Source organism: Sus scrofa, chromosome 3 (genome assembly GCF_054392235.1).
Source record: "Sus scrofa isolate SSC_HxYL_T2T_F1_AM1 chromosome 3, Sscrofa_HxYL_maternal_Yorkshire_Landrace_v2.0, whole genome shotgun sequence".
NCBI lineage: Eukaryota > Metazoa > Chordata > Mammalia > Artiodactyla > Suidae > Sus > Sus scrofa.
Genome location: NC_139385.1, coordinates 18,197,069 through 18,220,138, shown reverse-complemented (window position 1 = coordinate 18,220,138; position 23,070 = coordinate 18,197,069). Strand labels below are relative to the sequence as shown.

General features: G+C 55.4%; 3 protein-coding genes and 1 long non-coding RNA gene across 7 annotated transcripts; 2 read left to right on the top strand and 2 right to left on the bottom strand.

Moving 5' to 3' along the window:
• Positions 1 to 725: 725 nt before the first annotated feature.
• SLX1A (structure-specific endonuclease subunit SLX1A) lies at positions 726 to 3,716 on the bottom strand. Of its 4 annotated transcripts, none has more exons than XR_002342910.2 (6): positions 3,213 to 3,716; positions 2,624 to 2,675; positions 2,175 to 2,519; positions 1,193 to 1,320; positions 943 to 1,088; positions 726 to 859 (listed from the first exon to the last, which is right to left on the bottom strand). XR_002342910.2 is itself a non-coding variant. In XM_021088035.2 (6 exons), exons 1-6 carry the CDS (start codon positions 3,398 to 3,400, stop codon positions 830 to 832), a joined length of 828 nt encoding a protein of 275 aa, XP_020943694.2. In that variant the 5' UTR covers positions 3,401 to 3,716; the 3' UTR covers positions 726 to 829. The 4 variants fall into 4 exon arrangements, 2 of the variants coding, with proteins under 2 accessions (XP_020943694.2, XP_084873277.1); XR_014840418.1 differs by lacking the exon at positions 3,213 to 3,716 and adding an exon at positions 3,003 to 3,118; XM_021088035.2 differs by having other exon boundaries at positions 943 to 1,027.
• A 59-nt stretch (positions 3,717 to 3,775) lies between these two features.
• BOLA2B (bolA family member 2B) lies at positions 3,776 to 4,537 on the top strand. The gene is given in 3 exon segments (NM_001435342.1): positions 3,776 to 3,919; positions 4,009 to 4,106; positions 4,396 to 4,537. Coding segments are annotated over 3 exon segments (261 nt in total). The 5' UTR covers positions 3,776 to 3,856; the 3' UTR covers positions 4,496 to 4,537.
• Positions 4,538 to 7,869: 3,332 nt separating this feature from the next.
• Positions 7,870 to 13,352, bottom strand: CORO1A (coronin 1A). Its single transcript, XM_021088028.2, has 11 exons — positions 13,242 to 13,352; positions 11,431 to 11,629; positions 10,144 to 10,266; positions 9,915 to 10,044; positions 9,643 to 9,827; positions 9,366 to 9,485; positions 9,057 to 9,161; positions 8,799 to 8,944; positions 8,637 to 8,694; positions 8,327 to 8,542; positions 7,870 to 8,078 (listed from the first exon to the last, which is right to left on the bottom strand). The coding sequence occupies exons 2-11, from the start codon at positions 11,626 to 11,628 to the stop codon at positions 7,974 to 7,976; spliced, it is 1,386 nt and encodes a 461-aa protein (XP_020943687.1). The 5' UTR covers position 11,629; positions 13,242 to 13,352; the 3' UTR covers positions 7,870 to 7,973.
• LOC146404449 (uncharacterized) lies at positions 9,698 to 16,086 on the top strand. The gene is made up of 2 exons (XR_014840435.1): positions 9,698 to 9,880; positions 15,074 to 16,086. It is a non-coding gene; the product is annotated as an uncharacterized LOC146404449 (long non-coding RNA).
• The last annotated feature ends 6,984 nt before the right edge of the window (positions 16,087 to 23,070 follow it).

Genomic DNA, 23,070 nt, shown 5'->3' with positions numbered 1-23,070 from the left:
TGGTGTAGGCCAGCAGCTGTAGCTCCAATTCGACCCCTAGCCTGGGAACTTCCATATGCTGCAGGTGCACCCTTAAAAAAAAAAAAAAAGAAAAGAGCCAGAAGGCCGAAGTTGAATAACCCTAGGAGTTTCAAGGAGCTGGATCCCGCATTGCTGTGGCTCTGGCATAGGCTGGTGGCTGTGGCTCCAATTAGACCCCTAGCCTGGGAACCTCCATATGCTGCGGGTGCGGCCCTAAAAAAGACTAAAAAAAAAAAAAAGAAAAGGAACTGGGCTTAGAGAGCCACAGGACACTCCCCCCCTAAGAAAGGAGAGTGCTCCCTCAACTCCTCCTCAACTTTGCTATTTTGATTTATTTATTTAGGCCATGCCTGCAGCATGCAGAAGTTCTCAGGCCAGGGATCGAACCCACGCCATAGCAGGGACCTGAGCCATAGCAGTGACAACACTGGATCTTTAAAGCCACTGAGAATTCCACTGTCTCAATATTTGGATTAAAGTCAAGAGTCAAGCTGGGCACTGGGGCAGGGTGGGTTCTGTGTCAAGGGTGTGAGTCTCCCAAGCCCTCAAAGAACTGTGTGGCCTCAGAGGCAGGCTGGGGAGAGCTGGGAGGCTAGTCCATGCTGGGGCCAGTCCCCCCCCTCCCCCCCAATTCTCCTCAGGCCCTAGTGACTAACAGGGCCTCTGCCTCCTACCCCACCTGCCCCCCAGGAAGCACAAGAAGGTACTCTTAACTCAGACTTTTTATTGTACTCTAGTAAAAACTTCCCAGAGCCACGGTGGGGGGGGAAATGGGTAAAGGGTGGGCGGAAGTTGGGGACGCTGAGGATCAGGTCTCCAGCATGTCAGTCCAGTGTTCCTGGGGAGACAAGAGGGTTGGTCAAAGACAGACTAGGAGACGGGGTGTGGGGTAGGGAGGCTGGGGCCCAAGCCACCTCTCACCTCTTCTAATTCCAAGTCCTCTTCCTCCTCGGTGCCCATCTGGCTCAGCCAGACCAGGTCTCCCCACAGCACTGAGTTCTTACAGCTACCAAGAGGTGTGGTTGGTATGAGACAGTCAGGATCACAAGCCTCCTCCAGGCCAGGACCTGGGTGCCAAGATGAGGACTCGGCTGCCCCAGGCCTGGACTTGGACCACTGGGCACCGTCTTCCCAGAGCTACACCAGGCTGGCGGAGGGGTGCTGGACTCACCCAGGGCATTGGCCCTCCAGCGGCAGAAGCTGCCCTGGCTCCTCCTGCAGGAACTCTTCTGCCAGGCAGATCACATGCGCCCTGAGGGAGCAGCCAGGGTGGGGGCAACACAGGGGACCCTCTTCATCCTGTCAGAGGTGGCAAGCAGGTAAGAGAGAAAACAGGGAGTAGGTATATAGCCAACGGTCACTCAGAGTTTCTAGACACTTCCATAAAACAATCCTAGGAGGCCAATGATACGATTATTTGTATTTTATAGATAAGGAGACAGGCATGGAGAGGTTAAAATACTTGCCCACGAGGACTGAGCTGGCCAATTTTTTCTGGGTGTTAGCAGTGATTATGGCCAGGGCAGCCAGAACTAGAACTGTTAGGTCTCAAAAACAAGAGAGGAAAGGAGTTCCCATCCTGGCTCAGTGGAAACCAATCTGACTAGCACCATGAGGATGCAGGTTGATCCTTGGCCTCCCTCAGTGGGTTAAGGATCCGGCGTTGCCGTGAGCTGTGGTGTAGGTCTCAAACGTGGCTCAGATCCTTTGTTGCTGTGGCTCTGGCGTAGGCCTGCGGCTACAGCTCCAATTGGACCCCTAGCCTGGGAATCTCCATATGCCACGGGTGCAGCCCTAAAGAGACCAAAAAAAAAAAAAAAAAAAGAAGAAGAAGAAAAAGGATGACAGGAAAGTACACACGAAAGAGTGGCAGTTTTAGATGGAGAGCAAGCAAGACCTCACAAAAGAGAGGTGGCACTTTATCAGGACAGAAGGTCTAGGGAAGAACCTTCCAGTCAAAGGGGAAGGGCAAAGCCCTGATGGGGAGCAGACTGGCGTGGAATGGCGACAAGTACAATGAACCCCATTTTTAGAGATGGGGGCAGAGTGGACAAAGTGTGTCAGTGGGCTGCTCAGGCCCTCAACAAACAGCTTGATCCTAAGCCCTGTGAACCCTACACCTCCTGACCAGGGGACCAGATGGAGCGGCTCACCTGGAGTGCGCAAGCGCACACGGTGCACAGAGCCTCCGCGGCGTGCTGCGGCTGGGACTCGGACTCCATGCTGGCCAAGGGAACTGCGCCGCACTTCCGGGCCAGGGCCCGGGGCGGCGGAGGCCCGAAGGCCAGGGGCACGTGCGGTGGCGGTGGCGGGCAGAGATCCTGGCGGAAGTCGGTGCGCAGCCAGCGCAGGGTGAGCGGGAGGCGCGCCCACGGGGGCACGCGCAGCATGTGTGCCAGCACGCGCAGGTGGAAGGCGAAGGCTGCCTCGCCGCGCAGGCGCGGACCCAAATGGGCCAAGCGGCGCGAGGCCTTCGGGTGCTGCCAGGCCCATTCGAACTGCAGGTGGGGGGTATGGAGCTTCAGGGCCGCCCAGGGAAGGCCTCAAGCCCTAGGCACCGCCCCTCAACCGCGTCCTCCCACCTTCCCATCTCCTTTCTTACCCGAAGGGCGGCCACCGCGGAGGGGAAGCCGTGTACTATGAGCACCATCTCCCTGGGGATGAGAAAGTGGGCGCAGCCTGTGAGATCCCTTCCCCATCTGGTGTCAAACTGAAAGCCCTAGTCATAATGCGCCTCCAGTCCCACGCAAAAGTGGATCACACCTGACCTCAAGCTTAGCCCACGAGGCCCTACCCTGTCTCCTCGCACCTGCTAACCTTAGGTTAACCCCCAGGCACAGGTACTTAACTGCCCTTCTCAGTTCCTCTCCCTTCCAGGCTTCCTCTGTTCCAACCCAGCCTTGTTCACCAAGCTCCCTGTCGCTGGACCAAACCTAGATCATCAATCCCCTGCCCACCCAACCCCGTCCTCTGAGACCCACAGCCAAGTTTCACAGTGCTCCTGCGCTCCATCCCCGCGATAGGCCCTCTCTAGTCCCTAGGACCCCGCACCCAGACCCTTGGGTCAGCCTCCATGCTGGCCCCGCCCACCGTCACTGGCCTGGCCCCGCCCCTCGCGACCGGCCTCTCCCCCGCCGGGCCACGCCTTCTCCAAGAAGCCCTCCTCCTGACTTTGGCCAGCTCCCTCTTACCAAGGCCCGCGGCCACTGGTCCGCCAGGCCCCGCCTTTTTTACGGCCCGCGTTGTGCTGCTGCTCCCGACGAGCAGGGTTGACTGTGAACCCCACGTAGACGCGACCTCGGTGTCGAGGGTTCAGGCAGTAGAGCAGGTAGACGCCGAAGAAGCGCCCGGCCCTCGCCGCGCCCCCCGCGGGGCCCATTGGAACTTGCTCTGGCCTGTGACCCTGGAGAGAGCAGGCTTGCCAGGGCTGCCAGATGCTTGTCTAGGAAAAAGCGCTTGGGGCGATCCCGAGTACCCTAAAGGCCACAGCAGTGCAGGCTAGTGCACCCTCTCCTAGCTGGACCTAGGGTATTCAAACCGGCGCACAGAACCCAAGCTGCTATGCAGACGGCAGGCACCAATGGGCGTCCGCTGGGGCCGATTCGGTCCTTATGCAGACTCTCATTGGCTGACAGATGTTAGGAGCAGAACCCCCCAGGATTGTTGGAAAACCGGGCTTGAGAGAGGACGGAAGTGCTGAGTTTACCGACGCCTTAGTAAGGGCGGAAGTAGAGGTCTCAGCGGAAGTGGCGCCAGTAAGGGCGGAAGCAGTGTGGCCGGGGTCCGGGCTGGGGTTCCGTCCCCGCTGGGCTGCTGCCCTCGCTGGGCTGCTGCAATGGAACTCAGCGCCGATTACCTCCGGGAGAAGCTGCAGCGGGACCTAGAGGCTGAGCACGTGGTGAGTTCAGCGGCCTAGACTTGCCCGACGAGGGCAACAGGGCTCCTGGGGGGCGACTTTGGCACCACCCGCACCATTCTGCCCCGTAGGAAGTGGAGGACACGACTCCCAATCGTTGTGCGTCCAGCTTCCGAGTGCTCGTGGTGTCGGCTAAGTTCGAAGGGAAGCCTCTGCTTCAGAGACACCGGTGAGACCCCTCGGGACACCTCACTCAAAGCAATCCCGCTTCCGGGACCACATCCCTGGCCACTCCCCAAAACCTGACTCCCTCACGCCCGCCAGTGTGGCCCAGAATCGCAAACCACGACCCCAGGGATCCCACCTTTGTGGCCTCTACTTCAAATATTAAGATCTAAGCCCGCTGCCTCTCTAGTTTCCAGGTGCTGAGGGCACCTCCACTCTCCCGGCTCACTCTAGCTTTGGGGACCGCGACCCAGGCCCTGACGTGCCTTTTTCTAACCCCATCTCTCTCCCAGGCTTGTGAACACGTGCCTATCGGAAGAGCTTCCGCACATCCATGCCTTTGAGCAGAAAACCCTGACCCCAGAGCAGTGGGCCCGTGAGCAGCAAAAATAAGGAAACCAGACCCGCACACCTATTAAATTATGAATCAGGGCCAGCTTCTGTGTCAGTGTGGTGTGTGTAGGAGGGTGGGAAGCATGCAGAGGCTGAGTCTAGGGCCTGGCTTCTCCCTACCTCTTACTCTCTCCATTGTTTTACTTTGGGCAACTCCCTCTCCACACATAGGCCTCTGTGTCTATAAAGTGAAAGTTCTCTCTTTAAAGTCCCTTCCAGGGTGGGCCTCACAGGTCTACTCTGTAATTCTTGGTGGCCTCCCTAGGGGTACTGCCACTACCCACCCAACTCCCCCACCCCCCGCCCCATTCATTGATCATTGCTGGGGGTTCCTGCTCTGTCCTCCTTCAAGATGAACAGATAAGGAGTTCCCATCATGGCTCAGTGGTTAATGAATCCGACTAGGAACCATGAGGTTGCAGGTTCAAACCCTGGCCCCGCTCAGTGGGTTAAGGATCCAGGGTTGCCATGAGCCGTGGTGTAGGTGGCAGATGAGGCTCAGACCCTGCGTTGCTGTGGCTCTGGCTCAGGATGGCGGCTACAGCTCCGATTAGACCCCTAGCCTGGGAACCTCCATATGCCGTGGGTGTGGCCCTAGAACAGACAAAAAGACAAAAAAAAAAAAAAAAAAAAAAAAAAAAAAAGATGCATAGATGAGAAAGTGCTCAGGGTTTCAGGGTCCTAGGCAATTTAACAAATCTCTCCCTGTCCCCCAAGATAACCCCAGTGTCAGAGGCGTAACAGAAGATCCACACTTTCTCTGGCAGTTCCCCCAGCCCTTCACAGCCTCAGGGACCTGGTACCCCAGCAGGGGCTTCCCAACATCTGCAATGCTGGTGTTTTCTGGGCCACTGCAGAAGGTTCAGTGACCCTTTGGCCCTGGCCTTGATGTGTCTACAGCTGCCCCTGGGGCGGTGGGGAGGTTTCAGGAATAGAGGGCTGGGCGGGGCATAGAGGTAGGGCTATAGCAAGAGAATGAGGCCAGCCAGAGCCACAGAATAGGGGCAGGTGATGTCCTAGTGTCAGGGGTTTTATTTTGGTTTTGGGGGGTTTGGTTTGGTTTTGCTTTTTTAGGGCCACACCCGCAGCACATGGAGGTTCCCAGGCTAGGGGTCCAATTGGAGCTGTAGCCGCTGGCTTACGCCACATCCACAGCAACGCCAGATCTGAGCCGCATCTAGGACCTACACCACAGCCACAGCCATGCCAGATCCTTCACTCACTGAGGGAGGCCGGGGATCAAACCTGCATCCTCATGGATGCTAGTCAGGTTCATTTCCGCTGCATCACAACGGGAGCTCCCCAGTGTCAGCCTTAAACACAGGTGCCAGGATTGGTTAGGCCTGGCACAGATGAGGCCCCCGAGACCCAGGAGGGATGGCAAGTAACTCAGCTGGGACCAAGGCCTTTTGAGGGGGAGACATTACAGAGTTCCACCATCCCACCCACCCTATTCCCCTATTTTCAAGGCCAGTTTCCTTAAATTACTGCCATTCCTCGCTTCCTGCCCTCTTTCCTATCAGAGGGAGAATGTTAAAGCTGGAGGTCATGGAGCTTAGGTGCTAGCCCTTCTGGGTCTCAAGGATCTGTTCCTGAACTTTTTTTCAGCTTCCCTGGGCCGGGAGGAGAACGAGTGACTGCTCACAAGTCTTGCTTCGCTAGGAGGGCCCATTGTCCCCGGGAGCTGGAGGCTGAGACCCAGGCTCCAAATGTTCTCTCTGCACGACACCCCTGATTGGATCCACCCCCTGCATCCACATCCAGAGCTGGTGTGGCATTCCTCCCCATTCTGTAGATGAGCAAACTGAGGCCTGGAGAGAAGTGACTTGCCCACAGTCACATGGCTTGCAGAGAGGTTGAGACCCAACTGGACAGACAGGGACATTTGTACGGCATGCCGAAGGGAGGCGGGCCTTTGAGTGGGACGTTTAGTCCTCGTTGTGGTCCCTGCATGGATGCACGAAGCCCTGCTATGGCCTGGACACTCATCCCTAAGAGTGTCCCAGCTTGGTGGGGCGGGGTGTGGGGGGGTGTCACCTGCCAAGTTGGCCATCAAAAATCCACTTCCAGGAGTTTCCATTGTGGCACAGCAGTAATAAACCCAACTAGTATCCATGAGGACACAGGTTTGATCCCTGGCCTCACTCAGTGGGTTAAGGATCCAGCGTTGCCATGTGCTGTGGTGTAAGTCCCAGACACAGCTCACATCCCAAGGAGCTGTGGCTGTGGCATAGGCCGGTAGCTCCGATTGGACCCCCAACCTGGGAATTTCTATATGCTGCGGGTGTGACCCCAAAAGCTGTGTATCTACTTCCAGGAGTTCCAACTGTCACGATAGGATTGGCAGCATCCTGGCAGAGCTGGGTGGGACAGCAATTCAATGCCGTGCTCGCCTGTGGGTTAAGGATCTGGCGGCATTGCTGCAGCTGCCGCTTAGGTCACAACTGCAGCTTGAATCTGATCCCTGGCTTGTGAACTTCCATACACTATGAGTCTGATCTTTAAAACAAAAAAATCCACTTCTAAGCCCTCTCACAGAGGCCAGGCCCACAGACAGGGCTTGAGGCAGCAGCACTGTGCAGGGAAGTCTCTGAACTAGAAGGGGAGTCTTAACCATGACTCGGGATCTGCCCCTCAGCAGACCCCTCTCCTGCTCTGTGCCTCAGCTCCCCCACCTGTAGGCTAGGGTTGGCCCGTTGCTTTGGTTCTAAGCTTTCTTCTTACAAAAGGACCCCTTAGGGAGTTCTCCTTGTGGTGCAGTAGCTACGAATCCGACTAGGATCCATGAGGATGTGGGTTCGATCCCTGGCCCTGCTCAGTGAGTTGAGGATCCAGCATTGCCGTGGGCTCTGGTGTAGATCGCCAACGCGGCTCAGATCTGGCATGGCTGCGGTGTAGGCTGGCAGCTATAGCTCCGATTGGACCCCTAGCCTGGGAACCTCCATATGCCAGGGGTGCGGCCCTAACAAAAAGCCCCTTATTGTGACCCCTTGGACCTATAGTTTGAGAGAGGCCATGTGGTGCTAGTTTCATTTCCCCCGCAAGCAGCAGTGTAAGTACAGTTGCATGCAGCCTGCTGTGGCTGACTAGGAAAGGCAGATTGGGGGTAAGTGTGAGAATGCCTGAGGCTCCAGGCTGGAGCCCCAAGCCGCTCAGACCCACCAGCTGGACAACAGTAGGGCTCTCAACCCACATCGGCGTGGCCTGGCTCCCACTCGCCACGGTCTGTGCCTGTCTGTGGTCCAGGGCATTTGGAGGCATCTCCTGGGTGCCTGCCATGGGTCCGTTTCATCAAGGCTACGGAGAGAGAAGCTCAAGGACAGGTCAGTTCAGTAGACCCTGCATCCAGTGACCAGTCATCAGAGTCTGAGCGATACCAGAAAATAAAGCCATTTTATTATTATTTTCTTATCTACCCCTGCGGCCTGAGGTGTGGGAGTGGAGGGAGTGAGATGCCATCGGCCCCGCTGCTGGTCCTCTACTTGGCCTGGACTGTCTCCTCCAGCGTATCCAAGCGCTTCTGTAGCTCCTGCACCGTGGCCTGGAGCTTCTTCATCTCCTCCTCCAGCCGGGATATGGCATCCTGGGGGGATCCAGGGCTGCGTCAGGCCCAGCTCCTTCCTGGCTGCTAAGCCTCCTCCCAAGAACCCCAGGGCTTGGGCCCTTCTGTCTCTCAGCCAGAGAGCCGCAGGCCTATAAGCCTGAAACCTGTTTTCCGAGGCTGAGTCTGGGCTGCCCCAGCCTCCTTCCCCTGGGTCAGGGACCACATCGGTAGCAGCCCCTGCCCTACCTGCCCCACCTTCCCATCCTGATTCCCAGGCTGCCTCTCACCGAGCTGGGAGCACCACTGGCCTCTGGTGTCGTCCTCCTGCGCCCAGTGTCCAGGCCCCGGTTGACCCTCAGCTCCCGGCTCTTTGGGGGCACATAGCCATCCTTGAGGGAAATGAGGAGGGGCCCGGCGTCCCGGCCCCCCAGCCACTCCTCGGCCGTGAGGGCAGCATCAGGTCCCGCGGTGGGCGGGTACAGGTCCTCCTGGAACAGGTCCGACTGTGGGGCAAGGCCAAGGCTGGTTAAGAGGATGCTCGTGCCGCGCCAGCACCCGGTCCCTCCGAGAGCCCGGGGAGGGGCGCGGGAGCATCACCTTCCTAGGCACCGTCATGGCAATGGGCTCACACCTCCGCTCGTGCAGCTTGTAGAACCTGTGGAAACAGGCGGGTGAGCAGTGCCCACAGCATGGCTGCACTGGGACCGAAGGGCAGCGCTGCCCAAGCAGCATGCTCAGGTCAGGGACCGGGGCAGTCACCTGGCAATCTCACACTTGTTCACCTCCAGACCACGCTTGGGCATGTAGCCCATGCCACGCTGAGACTCCTTGGAACTGAACATGGACAGATAGTGCAGGAACGGGGCCTCGGAAGTGATCTCGAAGTACCGGATAGAGCTGTCACCCTGCAGGTGGTGGGCGCGAGGGAGGATCAACTGATGCCTCCAGCCATCACGGTCCTTTCCAAGTCCCCCCCGCCCACCTCGCTCCCCCCGACCCCCTGCCCGCCTGGGCCACCTTGCCACAGAGGTAGACAATGTTGGTGTCGGGGTCAAAGAAGGGCAGCAGGACGCCGCTGCTCGTGTCCAGCTCCTGCAGGGACAGCGGCTCCTCCAGGTGTTTCTGCAGAGACGGGTGGGAGTAACAATGAGATGGGCCACGTTGGGAGGTGCAGTGATGGAGGGGTGGGGTGGGGGGCTCAGAGGCCAACCAGCAGAAACCCCCATCTCACGGTGGGTCAACTGAGGCCATGGCCATCCGGCCAGGCACGTGGCAAGGCAGGGACCAAGCCTTTAGGCTTGGCTCTGCTCCCCACGCAGCACTCACCGTGTCCCACAGCGCCACCTGCCGCTCACTCATGCGGCTGAAGCCGGTGGTCAGGATCTTGCCATCGGACACAAACACAGCTCGCACGGGCCGGGTCCCCTCGTGGGGACGGTCCTTCTCCTGGAAGGAAAGGGAGGGGGTCGGTCAGGCACCTATCCGCACACGCACCTTCAGGGCCAGGCCCCAGCTGGGAGCTAGAGAGGGCCGCCTCTAGGGGCCCAGGGGGCGATGGGTAGGCGGGGGCAAGCCCCCGGGGTCAAAGGTCACGGCCACTCACCGCTACAATGGTGCCTTTGCGGGGCTCAATGATGCGAACTCGCTTGTCCCGGCAGGAGGTGCAGATGAGGGCGCCGTCTCGGCTCCAGTCCACGCTGTAGATTGTGTCCGGGTGCACGTCCGAGCCCAGCGTCAGCACGGCCGCCCCAGTGCCCACGTCCCACACCAGGATCACGTTGTCACAACCTGGGCGATGTCCCCAGTATCAGAAGCCTTGAGCCTCCCACCCTCGCTGTCAGGTGACCACCCTCCCGGGTTCTCCCCCACAGGCACCTGCACTGAGCAGCACGTTCTGGGCCGTGGGGTGCCAGGCCACGATGCCCACGCGCTTGGTGTGGCCCTCCAGGGTGACGACAGGCTCCCGCAGGGGCAGCGTCAGGCCCCCGTCAGGGATCTCCCACACCTGCAGAGAAGGGGCGAGTGAGTCCTGGGGGCTCCCAATGTCCGATCCAGTGCTGAACTGCCCCCCACTCCCCCACCCCAGCACCACCCCCCCACTCACCATGACCGTGCAATCTTCGGAGCCACTGGCAATGACGTTATCATTGTGCGGGCACCAGGCGATGTCCAGCACGGGCGCCGTGTGGCCACAGACCATAGGCGCATTCTTGTCCACACGGCCAGTCTAGAGGACACAGCAGGGCCTCTGAGGGGGGTGCTTTTGCCCTCCAAAGCCCATCCAACCCCTACCTCCCCAACCCCTTCAGAGAGGTACAGAGGGGAAAGCTGTGGGGTCGCCAGGTGACAAAGCAGGGCCTAGAGCTGGAGGGTTGGGACAGCTCAGCAGGGCTGGCCACGGGGAGGGCAGGATGCATATGTGGGGCTCGCCTTACAGTCAGACCCTGGCCAGGCTGCTGTCATCTCTATCTCAGTTTCTCATCCCTTTCCCTGTGGCCCAGGACCCGCTCCCCCATCCCAGCTTCCCCAAGTGAGGCTTCCCTGGGACTAACAGGCCAGGGCCCTGGGCGGGGACAGGCTTGGGGGCATGGGGGCGTTGTCTTGAGGTTGGGGTTCCCTAGGGGAGTGTGTGGGAATGGAGGGGCTGTGGGAACGGGTCCTCCCAAAAGGACAGGGACAGGGGGACGTCTGTCATAAGTGGCCCCCAGGCGGGAGCAGAGGTTTGGAAACGGCCACTTCCGGGGACAGCTGCTGCAGCAGGGCTTCCTGTGTGAAGAGCAAGCCCAGCTCTCACCACTTCCTCTTCTCTTTGTTTCCATCGGCCCTTTTAAGGTAACAACGCAGGGCCCATCTCCCCTTCCTGTCTCACCCCTCGAGAGCACAGGAGTGTGCTGGGGGTGGGGGGTCAGCAGACAGCATGAAGGAGGGGCAGGAATCGAGGGGGGACTGGCTTGGGGGCAGGGGGAGGGGGCTTCTGGATCATCCCTGCCTGGGAGCTGGGGGTCCGAGCTTGCTGGGTTCTTAAAGGCTCAGATGGACCCCCACCCAGCGTCCCTGCAAACCCTCAGAGCACTGCTGGGCCTGCCCAGACCCCAGCCCAGCCCTCTCTGTGCTCCCCAGGGGTGCAAGCTGCAGGCTGAGACGTGGGAGGCCTGGCCCCGGGTCTGCAGGACTCACTCTATGACCCTTCCCGTGTCACCTCCCCAAAGAGCTTCAGCTCCCACCCAACCATTGCATGTAGGAGCTGGAAGAAGGGTGAAGTTCAGCTGATCCAGCTCCATTGTACAGACGATAGCACTGCGGCCCAGGAAGGTTTGGTGACAGTCACCTAATCAGGACCCCCGAGAGGCCACTGGATGACCAGAGGCCACCTAGGACTCCAGGCGCTCACCTTGCTCAGGGGCAGTACCAGGAAGGCCCCGCCCCCGCTGGCCTCACAGATCAAGGCCACGAACTTGGGGTTGACAGCACAGAAGCCACTGTCCCAGGTGGTCTGTGAGACGCGCACGTCCTCATAGCACTGGTCGGCCTTGGCTGGCTGTCCAAACACGTGGCGGAACTTGCTGGAACGGACCACCTGCCGGCTCATCCTGGCGGGCACACAAGTAGAAGGCTTTTCTCCCTTTGGGTCAACGCGGACCTTACACTGGTCCCCTTCTCCCCCAGGACACCCCTGGGCCTGGCCTTCATGGTCTCAGCTAACTTCCCCAGCTTGTCTCCCCGGCGCCCTGCTGCTGGCCTCTGTAATTGACATCCCGCTACCCTCACAGTGGCCTTGCCCGACCCCCCTACCTCTGGCTGACCTGCAGGGCCCACCCACCGCAGCCTGGCTCCTGTACCCTCGGCCTCGGGGGCAGAGCCCGCTGTGGGGTGGCCCCTGGTGCCGGCCGATTTGTCCCACTGAGTGGCTGACAGACACAGAGTCCTTCATCCCCCGCTGGGTCACACTCCGGGCCTTCGGTGTGGACAGCTTGGAGGGTGGGGTCTCTCAGTCACAGGGTCCAAACTTCACACCCTCACACCCACGTGGGGAGCCTCCTAAAGGCCAGGCACTCCCAACCTCCAGGCTCAGGGCTGGACACACAGAGGGATGTGGCTTGTGGGTTTGCCCAGGAGGCACTTCTTCAGTGGCTCAGTGGCCCTCTGGGCACCAGAAACAGGCAGATGGCTGGGGCCCGAGCATCTCCTCTTCCATACACCTCTCTGCTTCCTGCCTGGCCTGGTTCCTTCCCCAGCCCCTCTGGAACCACCCATGGGAAGGGAGCAGCCGGCACTCACTTCTTGGAGTCGGGCTAGGACGGTTCCCCCACCCCACGGTTGCTGGATGGTCAGTGCGCAAAGCCAAGGGGCCTGCCTCTGGCTGCCCACGCTCTAGGCCGGGTCCTGGTGCCCAGCAGCATCACCTTCCAGCTCAGCGTGGGGACCTGTGCTGCCCACTCAAGAGCACCTTCCGGGCCTCTCCTCCATCACCTCAGCTTCACCCTTTCACCCTCTGCCTTCTGGCCTAGCCCTTTGGTGTGTGGGGGGGCTGCTCCAGCCACCCTTGCCCACCCTGCGACTCTCCAAGGGGCTCCTGGGTCCACCTGCCCAGAAAGCGGGTGAGGAACCTGTGTGTGGGGAAGCCCGTCTGGGGACAGGGGGGGATCCCTCCCAAATGAGAAGCCTGGATCTGGGGAGCCAGGAGCCCCCAAATTGGAGGTTGGGAGACAGGAAGCCAGCGCCCCACCCTGCCTCCTCCCCCACCGCAGGTACTAGGCCCGGAAACCACGGAAAGGGGAACTTGGGCTTTTCTTGTTTTGCTCTCAACCCCTTCCTGTCTCCCAGCTCAGGGCAGCTGCTCGGTGCACCCCACCCTGCCCCCCTCCCGCCCCCAAACTCGCCCAAAGATGCCAAGGGGAGTCTGGCCGGCACATGTCCTGACCCCCGGGCTCCCCCACCTCCATCATGGCTGCGGTGGCCCCTCGCCCTCGTCCCCTCACCGCGCCCTCCCGGACACACGGATGGACCCGCCCACGCGCACCTGCACCCTCAGGCGAGTCCCTCCACGCGGGGCGTGGAGCGGCTCTGTCCCCATCGCCGAGCCAGCTCGCTTTGACAGTCCGTCCGCCCCCACAGCCCGCTCCTGCCAAGCCCTCGCCTGCCCCACAGGTGGCCCAGAGCAGCGATGCCGAGTCCCGCGCCCCCGTCCCCGGGGGGTCTTACCTGCTGCTGAGAGAGGAGTGACCCCCCAAACGGAGGAGGGAGAGGAGGAGGCGGAGGAAGGAGCTGGAGGAGCCGGAGACTGCCCGCTGAGGATGCTCTCGTCAAGACAATGAATGAGAAGCGGCGGCGCCCGCCTCCTTAGGGGTGGCAGCGCCCCTTTGGGCGGAGCTCTTAAAGGGGAGAGCCCTTCGCTCCGCCGAGGCGCCGCCTCGCCCAGCGGACCGACCGCAGCCTCCCCTCCCCTCCCCTCCCTCCCTCCGTGGAGAAGCTCCGCGCCTTCGCTGCCAATGCCAGACCAAAACAGATGCTGCTGGCCAGTGGCTGCCAATCTCATCTTTTAATGTCAAAATGCAAAAATAACCTGTTCCTTCATCCCTGCTTCAGCCCACCCCTAGCCTACTCGCCACCCTTTCCCTGGCCATCATGGAAGAGTCCATCAGTGCGCCCCCCGGCGGGCCCGGGTACAGGCCCCCCGTGCCCACCCCCAGCCAAGGCTGTCCTGCCTTCTGTCGCCCCCACGGAACAGAGCTGGGGAAGGGACAGGAGGAGGGAGAGCCACCTGCAGGCAGGAGACCTGGCGTCTGTCCTGGCCCCTGCATTTACAAATGGGTGGCCCCGGGAGAGTCTCTTACCCTCTCTAGGTCTGTGTGCATCTAGGAGCACCTCCGCCCTGCCTGCCTCAAGGGGGAAAATGGAATAATTGGGCTCTTCTTTGGGCGGGGAGGGGTGGGAGCTATAGAGGTGAAGGAGTCGGAGTTGGGCGGCTAGCGGAGGGCAAGGCACAAATAACAGCTCTAATGAGCTAAGTAGAAGAGTTGCCACTGTGGTGCAGTGGGTTAAGAATCCTACTGCAGTGCCTTGGGTGGCTGCGGAGGCACAGGTTCGATCCCCAGCAGTGGATTAAAGGATCCAGCTTTGCCTGCAGCTGCTGCAAGAATTCAACCCCAGGTCTGGGAACTAACAAAAAGAAAAAGAGCTAAGTAGGAGTTCCTGTCGTGGCACAGCAGAAACGAATCTGACTAGCATCCATGAGGACACAGGTTCAATCCCTGGCCTGGCTCAGTGGATTAAGGATCCAGCATTGCCATGAGCTGTGGTGTAGGTCACAGATGTGGCTTGGATTTTACGTGGCTGTGGCTGGGTTGTAGGCCAGGTGGCTACAGCTCCGATTTGACCCCTAGCCTGGGAAGTTCCACATACCACGTGTGCAGCCCTAAAAAGACCAAAAAAAAAAAAAAAAAGCTAGAGGAGGAAGCCTGGGCTTCAGACTCAAGAGGAAGGAGTTGGTTCCCAGCCAAGAGACTGCCTCATAGAGGTAGAAACACCGGGGGCAGGGAAGGCCTGCTCTAGAATCATTGCTTTCTGAGTTCGAGTCCTGGCTGTCACACCTACAGAGTGATCTTGGGCAGGTTCCTTAATCTCTGTCAGCCTTAGTTTCTCTGGCTGTAACAGCCTCACACCTACCATGAGATTATGGAAATGGATCTTTTTTTTTTTTTTTTTTTTTTTAATGGCTGCACCACAGCATATGGAGGTTCCCAGGCTAGGAGTCGAATCTGAGCTGCAGCTTCCGGCCTACACCACAGCCACAGCAACTCGGGATCCAAGCCGTGTCTGTGACCTACACCACAGCTCATGGCAACACTGGATCCTTGACCCACTGAGCGAGGCCAGGGATCGAACCTGTGTCCTCATGGGTCCTAGTTGAGTTCATTCTGGCTGAGCCCTGACGGGAACTCCGAGGTTATGGAAATGGAAAGCCTTCTGCACCTTATCTGAAGTATAGCAAGTGCTTCATAAATCTTACCTCTCATCACTGCTACTTTTTACAGAGTATTTGGGCTGAACTTAAAAGGCTGAGAAGGAGCCAACAGGTGTGACCGGAGGACATCTTGTCATCTGAGGGGCCATCTGAGCAGCAGCCATTAATGTGTTCTATAAGCGACTGGTTCAAACCCTCCCTCCGCCATGGACTGGCTGTACCATCTTGGGCAAGAGGTCTAACCTCTCCAAACCTCAGTCTCACAGTTCCCTTTGTGGCGAAGCAGAAACGAATCCAACTAGGAACCATGAGATTGCACGTTCAATCCCTGGCCTCGCTCAGTGGGTTAAGGATCCAGTTTAGCTGTGAGCTGTGGTGTAGGTCACAGAGTCAGCTCGGATCCCACGTTGCTGTGGCTGTGGCGTAGGCCAGCGGCTACAGCTCCAATTCGACCCCTAACCTAGGAACCTCCATATACCGCAGGAGTGGCCCTAGAAAAGGAAAAAGACAAAAAACAAAAAACCCTATGGGTTGTATTTCACCTGAGAGCCTGCTCCTGGATGAGACTGGATGGTGTGGGCAGGAGCAGAAGTGACACGAATAATAGCTGGCATTTACTGATTGCCTACTATGTGCTGGGCACTGTTCTAAAACACTATAAATGCAGAGTTCCCTGGTGGCCTAGCAGCTAAGGACATGGCATTGTCATTGCTGTGGTTTGGGCTCCATCTCTGGCCTGGGAACTTCCATATGCCTCGGCCCTGGCCAGAAAAAACAAACCAAGTGTTCCCATCATGGTGCAGTGGAAACAATTCCAAATTGTACCCATAAGGATGTGGGTTCGATCCCTGGCTTTGCTCAGTGGGTTGGGGAACCGGCGTCGTTGAGAGCTATGGTATAGACCAAAGACGCAGCTCAGATCTGGTGTTGCTGTGGCTCTGGTGTAGGCCGGCAACTACAGCTCCCATGAGACCCCTAGCCTGGGAACCTCCATATGCTGTGGGTGCGGCACCACAAAAACAAAAACAAAAAACAAAAAAAGAAAAGGAGAGGAAATATATTAAAAGAGTCCTAAGAAACTAATCAACCAACTGTAATATGTGAACTTTCTTTGACCCTGATTCGAACACATCATCTGTAAAAGGTGACCTTTTTTTGGCCATGTTTGCAACATGCAAAAGTTCCTAGGCTAGGGATTGAATTGAAGCCACCGCAGTAACCCAAGCCAAGCAGTGACAATGCCAAGTCCTTAACCCATAGTCCACCAGGGAACTCCCTAAAAGGAGATTTTTAAGATTAGATTCTGGTCACTTAAAACCAATGTCCTGACTAGTCCAAGCAGCACTTGGGTCTAAAGTGCCACACCAGCATCCCGTCACTGAAGGGTCTCAAGAGATCCACGAGGTGTTTTTGTTTTTGGTCTCTCTTTTACAGATTACCAGACCGAGGCTCCCAGAGACAAATGACCTACCCACGGACACATGGGATCCAAATACAAATTTGTTTGACTCTGAAACCCATGGGTCCATTCAAAGTGTCTGGTCGACCTCTCAAAGCAGAGGTACACCCGAAAGCAGATAGCAGTGGGGTCAGGAGAGCAACCCAGGTCCGAAGATGGTGGTGGAACAGGGGAATGGCATGACACTTAAACTGGGTCTTAAATAAGAGTTTGCCAAGCTGACAAGGTAAGGGAGAGAGAGAAAAGCAAGGAACAGCCAATTTTTTTTTTTTGTCTTTTTGTCTTTTCTAGGGCTACACCCTTGGCATATGGAAGTTCCCAGGCTAGGGGTCCAATCGGAGCTGTAGCCACCAGCCTACACCACAGCCACAGCAACCTGGGATCTGAGTCGCGTCTGTGACCTACAGACCACAGCTCACGGCAATGCCAGATTCTCAACCCACTGAGCGAGGCCAGGGATGGAAACTGCATCCTCATGGATACTAGTCAGGTTCATTAACCACTGTGCCACGACGGGAACTCTGGAATGGACAGTTTTAAGGCAATGGTAAGCTCTGCACCATGGCTGGAGCTCAGGGGCTTGGAATGAAGGGGAAAGGGCTAAAGCTTGAAAAGATCAGCAGAAGGCAGACCATGAGGGACCTCAAATTGCGTCTTCTTCAGGAGTTTGCGCCTGTAGACAAGAAGCCCACTGGAGTCTCTATGTAAAGAACTGATAGGGTCTCTTGGTTTCATTTGTAAGAAGTTACATTGGGAGCCTGGACCCTGCCCCTGTGGCCCCCAGGCCTTCTCACAGTTGTGGTCCTCCATCCACCTGCAGCTCCGCCCTGACCCACATTCAGGAACCTTAAGCGGGAGGGAGATGAAGACGCCTCATCCACAGGCTGGTCACTTCTTTTTTTTTTTTTTTTTTTTTTTTTTCTTTCCTTTTTTTTGTCTTCCCCACAGCAGATGGAGTTCCCAGGCCAGGGATCAGGTCTGAGCTACAGTTGTAACCTATGCCCCAGCTGCAGCAACACCAGATCCTTTAATCCACTGCATGCACCGGCCTCAGATCAGATCTGGTGCCACAGAGATGCTGCTTATCACATTGCACCACAGTGGGAACTCCCACCAGCCACTTCTTATTAGCATCTACTCAGGCTGCCTTCCTCACCTTTAGGAGATGCTCCTTTTTTTTTTTTTTTTTCCCTTTGTCTTTTGTCTTTCGAGGGCCACACCTGCGGCATATGGAAGTTCCCAGGCTAAGGGCTGAATTGGAGCTGTAGCTGCCGGCCTACACCAGAGCCACAGTAATGCCAGATCCAAGCCAAGTCTGTGACCTATACCACAGTTCACGGCAATGCCAGATCCTTAACCCACAGAGAGAGGCCAGGGATCGAACCTGCGTCCTCATGGATGCTAGTTGGGTTCGTTAACCACTGAGCCACGATGGGAATTCCGAGATGCTCCTATTTTATGGAGAAAAAGACACGAGAACTCTTTCAACCCCTCTGCTCCCGCCACCCCCCCCCCCAGCTCCTATGAGCAACCATATGGTCACCACAGAAGACGTGTTCTCCTGGGGCCCTGGGCTAGTGCCCTTCCCACTTCCTCAGTGACCTCACTCCACCCCTTGACCCCTTGCTCCTGCATTGCCAAGTTCTCCTGTCTGCAGACCCTCTCTGTTCAGTATCAGAAAAACAAGCTGAGGTCCCCTGCGTCTTTGAGGGAACCTCCCTCAAGTTGGCAACCTCAAACCACTTCCCTATCTCAGTTGTAGCATTCACAATCAAGTTTCTTGAAAGAGCTGTTTACACTCACTGTCCCGCTTCCTCATCTGCTGCTTATTCTCATGAGTCTGGCTTCTGCTCCCATCACTCCACGTAGACACACTGCTGCCACGGCCACCCATAATCTTCTGATTATTACATCAAATAAGGACATTTCGGTGATCATCTGGTGCCACGGACTACTCCCTCCCTTTGGAATCTTTCTTTTTCTTTTCTTCCCCCCCCCCACCTGTGGCATGCAGAAGTTCCTGGGCCAGGGATTGAATCCACCACAGCAGCAACCCGAGCCACAGCAGTGATCATGCCAGGTCCTTAACCTACTGTGCCACAAGGGAACTCCTCTGGAATTTTTCTTTGATGCCTGGGCCCTACTGTCTCCTGGTTCTCTTCTTGGCTCTGCAGCTTTCTCTCAGTCCCCTGCAGGGTATCTGCCCCCCACCCCCCACCCTGGCCTTTGTGAAACATACTGTATGTGGGATACTCCCTGGCACACCCCCTCTTCTCCTGGTCCCCTAACTCCCCACACTGTCTCTTCCACATCCACAGCTTCAGTTACAAATTTTGACATTCCCTTGTCTTGCTGTCCATCATCACCCGAGCTCAACATGCTCGCTCATTCCCCAGGTCCAGGGGCTGAGCGCTCCAGTGTCTCCAAGGGGAAGAGTGGGGGTGGGTGTTCGGGCCAGGGGAACTCTACGGACTGGAGGGACTGCGGCTGCCCTAGCCCTTTGTCACCAGGCAGGAATGCAGGTCCTGTATAGCTAAACCTTCCAATTTTTCAAGACAAGTTAGATATATGGATTTTCACATCAAACCAATTCAAACGTTTCTAAAAATCAAAGTTCCTGTCGAGGCGCAGCAGAAACAAATCGGACCAGGGGTCGTGAGATTTCAGGTTTGATCCCTGGCCTCGCTCAGTGGATGGAGGATCTGGCGTTGCTATGGCTGTGGTGTAGGTCGCAGACGAGGCTTGGATCCTATGTGGCTGTGGCTGTGGTGTAGGCTGGCAGCTGTAGCTTCGATTGGTTCCTAGCCTGGGAACCTCCATGTGCCGCGGGTACAGCCATAAAAAGACCAAAAAAAAAAAGAGGAAGAAGAAGAAATAAGGATATTCACCCAAGAAGGGCCACATTGATTCATTCCAACCATGCTGCATTTTTGGAAAACTACACCATCCACTGATCCACTTCCACCACTGATCCACTTCCATTTTGGAATTGTCCCTCCAACCGCATCACACGTGATATCCACGCAGAATTTTATCTTAAAGCCTCCTCAGCCCAGGAAGGGTCTTTCCTAGTGATACAAATCTCTCCTATAGCCTTGGAAGCTCTGCAATAAAATCCCAGAACATGAATACTGCAGCCTACGCCACAGCGGTGGCAACGCCAGATCCTTCACCTGCTGTGCCACAGCGGGAACGCCAGCTCCCTCTTTTTATGGGTAATGAAACCAAGACCCAGAGACCACAGTTAATTAAGCAGAGTCGGAACAAAATCCGGGGTGTGCACTCCCCCAGTACAACGCTACCAGGTTGGAGACGAGATCCTTGCCTCTTTTTCACACACAGCTGCATCTTAGACACAAAACAAATACATACCACGTCGTCAGGCGTTTTCAAAGACCCATCAGGTGTTCTGCTTCCTTTTTTATGGTAAATAAAACCAAAAACGGAATAGAAAAAGGGGCGCACTTGCTCTTGGGTATAATAGATTGTTTTCACATCATGCGTGGCTCTTTCTGAACTCATTTCCTTTCATCTATGTCCAGGTTTTACTCTCATATTTATACAGCATCAGAGCATCTAATTCAAACTACAAGCCCGGAACTTGTCTCTTGTTTTTGCCATTATAGTTGATTTACACTGTTCTGTCCCTGTCTACTGTACAGCCAAGTGACCCAGTCGTAAGGAATTTGTGTTTATTAGCCAGGTCTCTTGGGTTGCAAGTTACAGAAACCTAGCTTCAATCGATGTGAGCAAAAGCAACCACAACAGAAAAGGAATTTAGGGATCACACAACTGATAAGTCCAGACTGGATCCAGTTGGCTCCAATGATGCTGTCAAGAGTATCAGAATTCTCAGACGTGCCCTTGTGGCACAGCAGGTTAAGGATTCAGTGTTGTCGTTGCTGTGGCTCAGGTTGCTGCTGTGCTGTGGGTTTGATCCCTGGCCCGGGAACTTCTATTTGCTGCCGGTGCAGCCAAAAAAAAAAAAAGGAAAAAAATTGGATTGGTGGTTGGCAGGGACATGGGGTCTGGACAGAGGATGGGGAGTGGTTGCGAATGAATTTTTTTTTTTCTTGGAGATGAAAATGTTCTGGAATTAGCGGTGATCGATGTATAACTTTGTGACAATGCTAAGGACTAAAAATTGCTGAATTGTACACTTTGAAAAGGTAAACTTTATATAATGTATATTTCAATATATGTTATAAAATACATATTTCAATAAAACTGTTTTTTTAAAAAGATTATATGTGGCCTTACTCTATTCCTTTTTTTTTTTTTTTTTTTTTTTTGGTCTTTTTGCTATTTATTGGGCCGCTCCCGCGGCATATGGAGGTTCCCAGGCTAGGGGTCGAATTGGAGCTGTAGCCACCGGACTACGCCAGAGCCACAGCAACACGGGATCCAAGCCGTGTCGTTGCAACCTACACCACAGCTCACGGCAACGCCGGATCATTAACCCACTGAGCAAGGCCAGGGATCGAACCCGCAACCTCATGGTTCCTAGTCGGATTCGTTAACTACTGCGCCACGACAGGAACTCCTCTAGTCCTAATTTTAAGGTATTATTTGCTTTATTTTTCTACCATTCGGTGAGAGAATAGGGCTCTCTTGCTATCAACTTATTTTATTGCCCTTCTAAAACATAAATCTTTTCTTGGAGTTCCCGCTTGTGACACAGCGGAAATGCATCCAACTAGTATCCATGAGGATGCACGTTTGATCCCTAGCCTCCCTCAGTGGGTCTGGGATCCAGCCTTGCCGTGAGCTGTGGTGTAGGTGGTAGAGGTGGCCCGGATCTGGCATTGCTGGAGCTGTGGCTGTGGCGTAGGCTGGCAGCTGTAGCTCCTATTCAACCCATATCCTGGGAGCTTCCATATGCTGCAGCTGCAGCCCTAAAAAGCAAAAAAAAAAAAAAAAAAAAAAAACCTTTTTAAAACAAGAATTGTGAAATATGTTTTAAGAATTATGAGAAATATGAATAATGATTAGTGTAGGAATTTCATGATATTTCACTCATTTTCCTCTTTAATCATTTTAGGTGAACCTTACTTTTTTTTTCTTTTTTTTTTTTAAAGTTTTATTGAGGTATAGTTGATTACCAAAGTTGAGATCCTTTCTGCTGTACAACAAAGTGATTCAGTTACACAAGTACATACAGACATTCTCTTTCAGATCCTTTTCCCACATAGATGACCCCAGAATATTGGGTAGAGTTCTCTGTGCTTTACGGCAGGTCCCCACTGGCCAATCATTCCCTGTGCTTTACGGCAGGTCCCCACTGGCCAATCATTCCCTGTGCCTCAGGATCCACATGCCCATCCCAAACCCCCAGTCCATCCTCCCGTCCCACCTGCCCCCTTTGGTAACCATGAGTTTTTCAAAGGCTGTAAGTCTGTTTCAGGTGAACCTGATTTCCAATGAGATCTGTGAGATTTTCCCATTCAAAATTTCTCTTTTGGGAGTTCCCGTCGTGGAGCAGTGGTTAAGGAATCCGACTAGGAACCATGAGGTTGCGGGTTCGGTCCCTGCCCTTGCTCAGCGGGTTAACGATCCGGCGTTGCCGTGAGCTGTGGTGTAGGTTGCAGACGCGGCTCGGATCCCACGTTGCTGTGGCTCTGGCGTAGTCCGGTGGCTACAGCTCCAATTCGACCCCTAGCCTGGGAACCTCCATATGCCGCGGGAGCGGCCCAAGAAATAGCAAAAAAAAAAAAAAATTCTCTTTTGGAGTTCCGACTAGCATCTGTGAGGATGCAGTTTTGATCCCTGGGCTCACTTCGTGGGTCTGGGATCTCGCATTGCTGTGGCTTCGGGGTAGGCTGGCAGCTGCAGCTCCGATAGGACCCCTAGCCTGGGCATGCCCATAGACCGCAGGTGCAGCCCCCCCCCCAAAAAAAGCAAAATTTCTCTTTTGTTCCTTCCAACTGTAAAAAGCTGGTACAGCGTTTGGTTTTTGAGGGCGTCCACACAATTTTCTACCTTCCTTCTGCAGAAGTTTAAAAAAAGCTCAAAACAGCAAAAGCAGGACTTATGGGTATTTTGAGATCAAAACATGTCTTGGAACTTTGCTCATATTTCACCACTACTACCCTGCAATATTTTGTATTGGCTTTGCCAACTTTCCTAAAACTGGGTTTCTCTTGAAGCTTCTACTTCAATGACGCAACTAAGAAAATGGAATTATGAACTTAGAATAGATTTACAAGGAGATCCTGCTGAATAGCATTGAGAACTATGTCTAGATACTCATGTTGCAACAGAAGAAAGGGTGGGGGAAAAACTGTAATTGTAATGTATACATGTAAGGATAACCTGACCCCCTTGCTGTACAGTGGGAAAAATAAACAAATAAAATAAAATAAAAAATTAAAAAAAAAAGAAAATGGAATTATGTTCAGAGCATGGCCTTGACCCTCAAATGATCTAGATGTGGAACTAACATCAGCTAACCTCCCTCTCAGGGTCAGGGCGATAACTGAAGAAGGGTGAGAAGAGGGACTTTGGCAGCTATGTGAGTCTGAAGGTCTTTCACGAAATATCCAGATGGTACTCCTGTCCTTGGCATTTGAAGCATCTCTTTTCGTTTAGCCACAGAATAATAAATAATT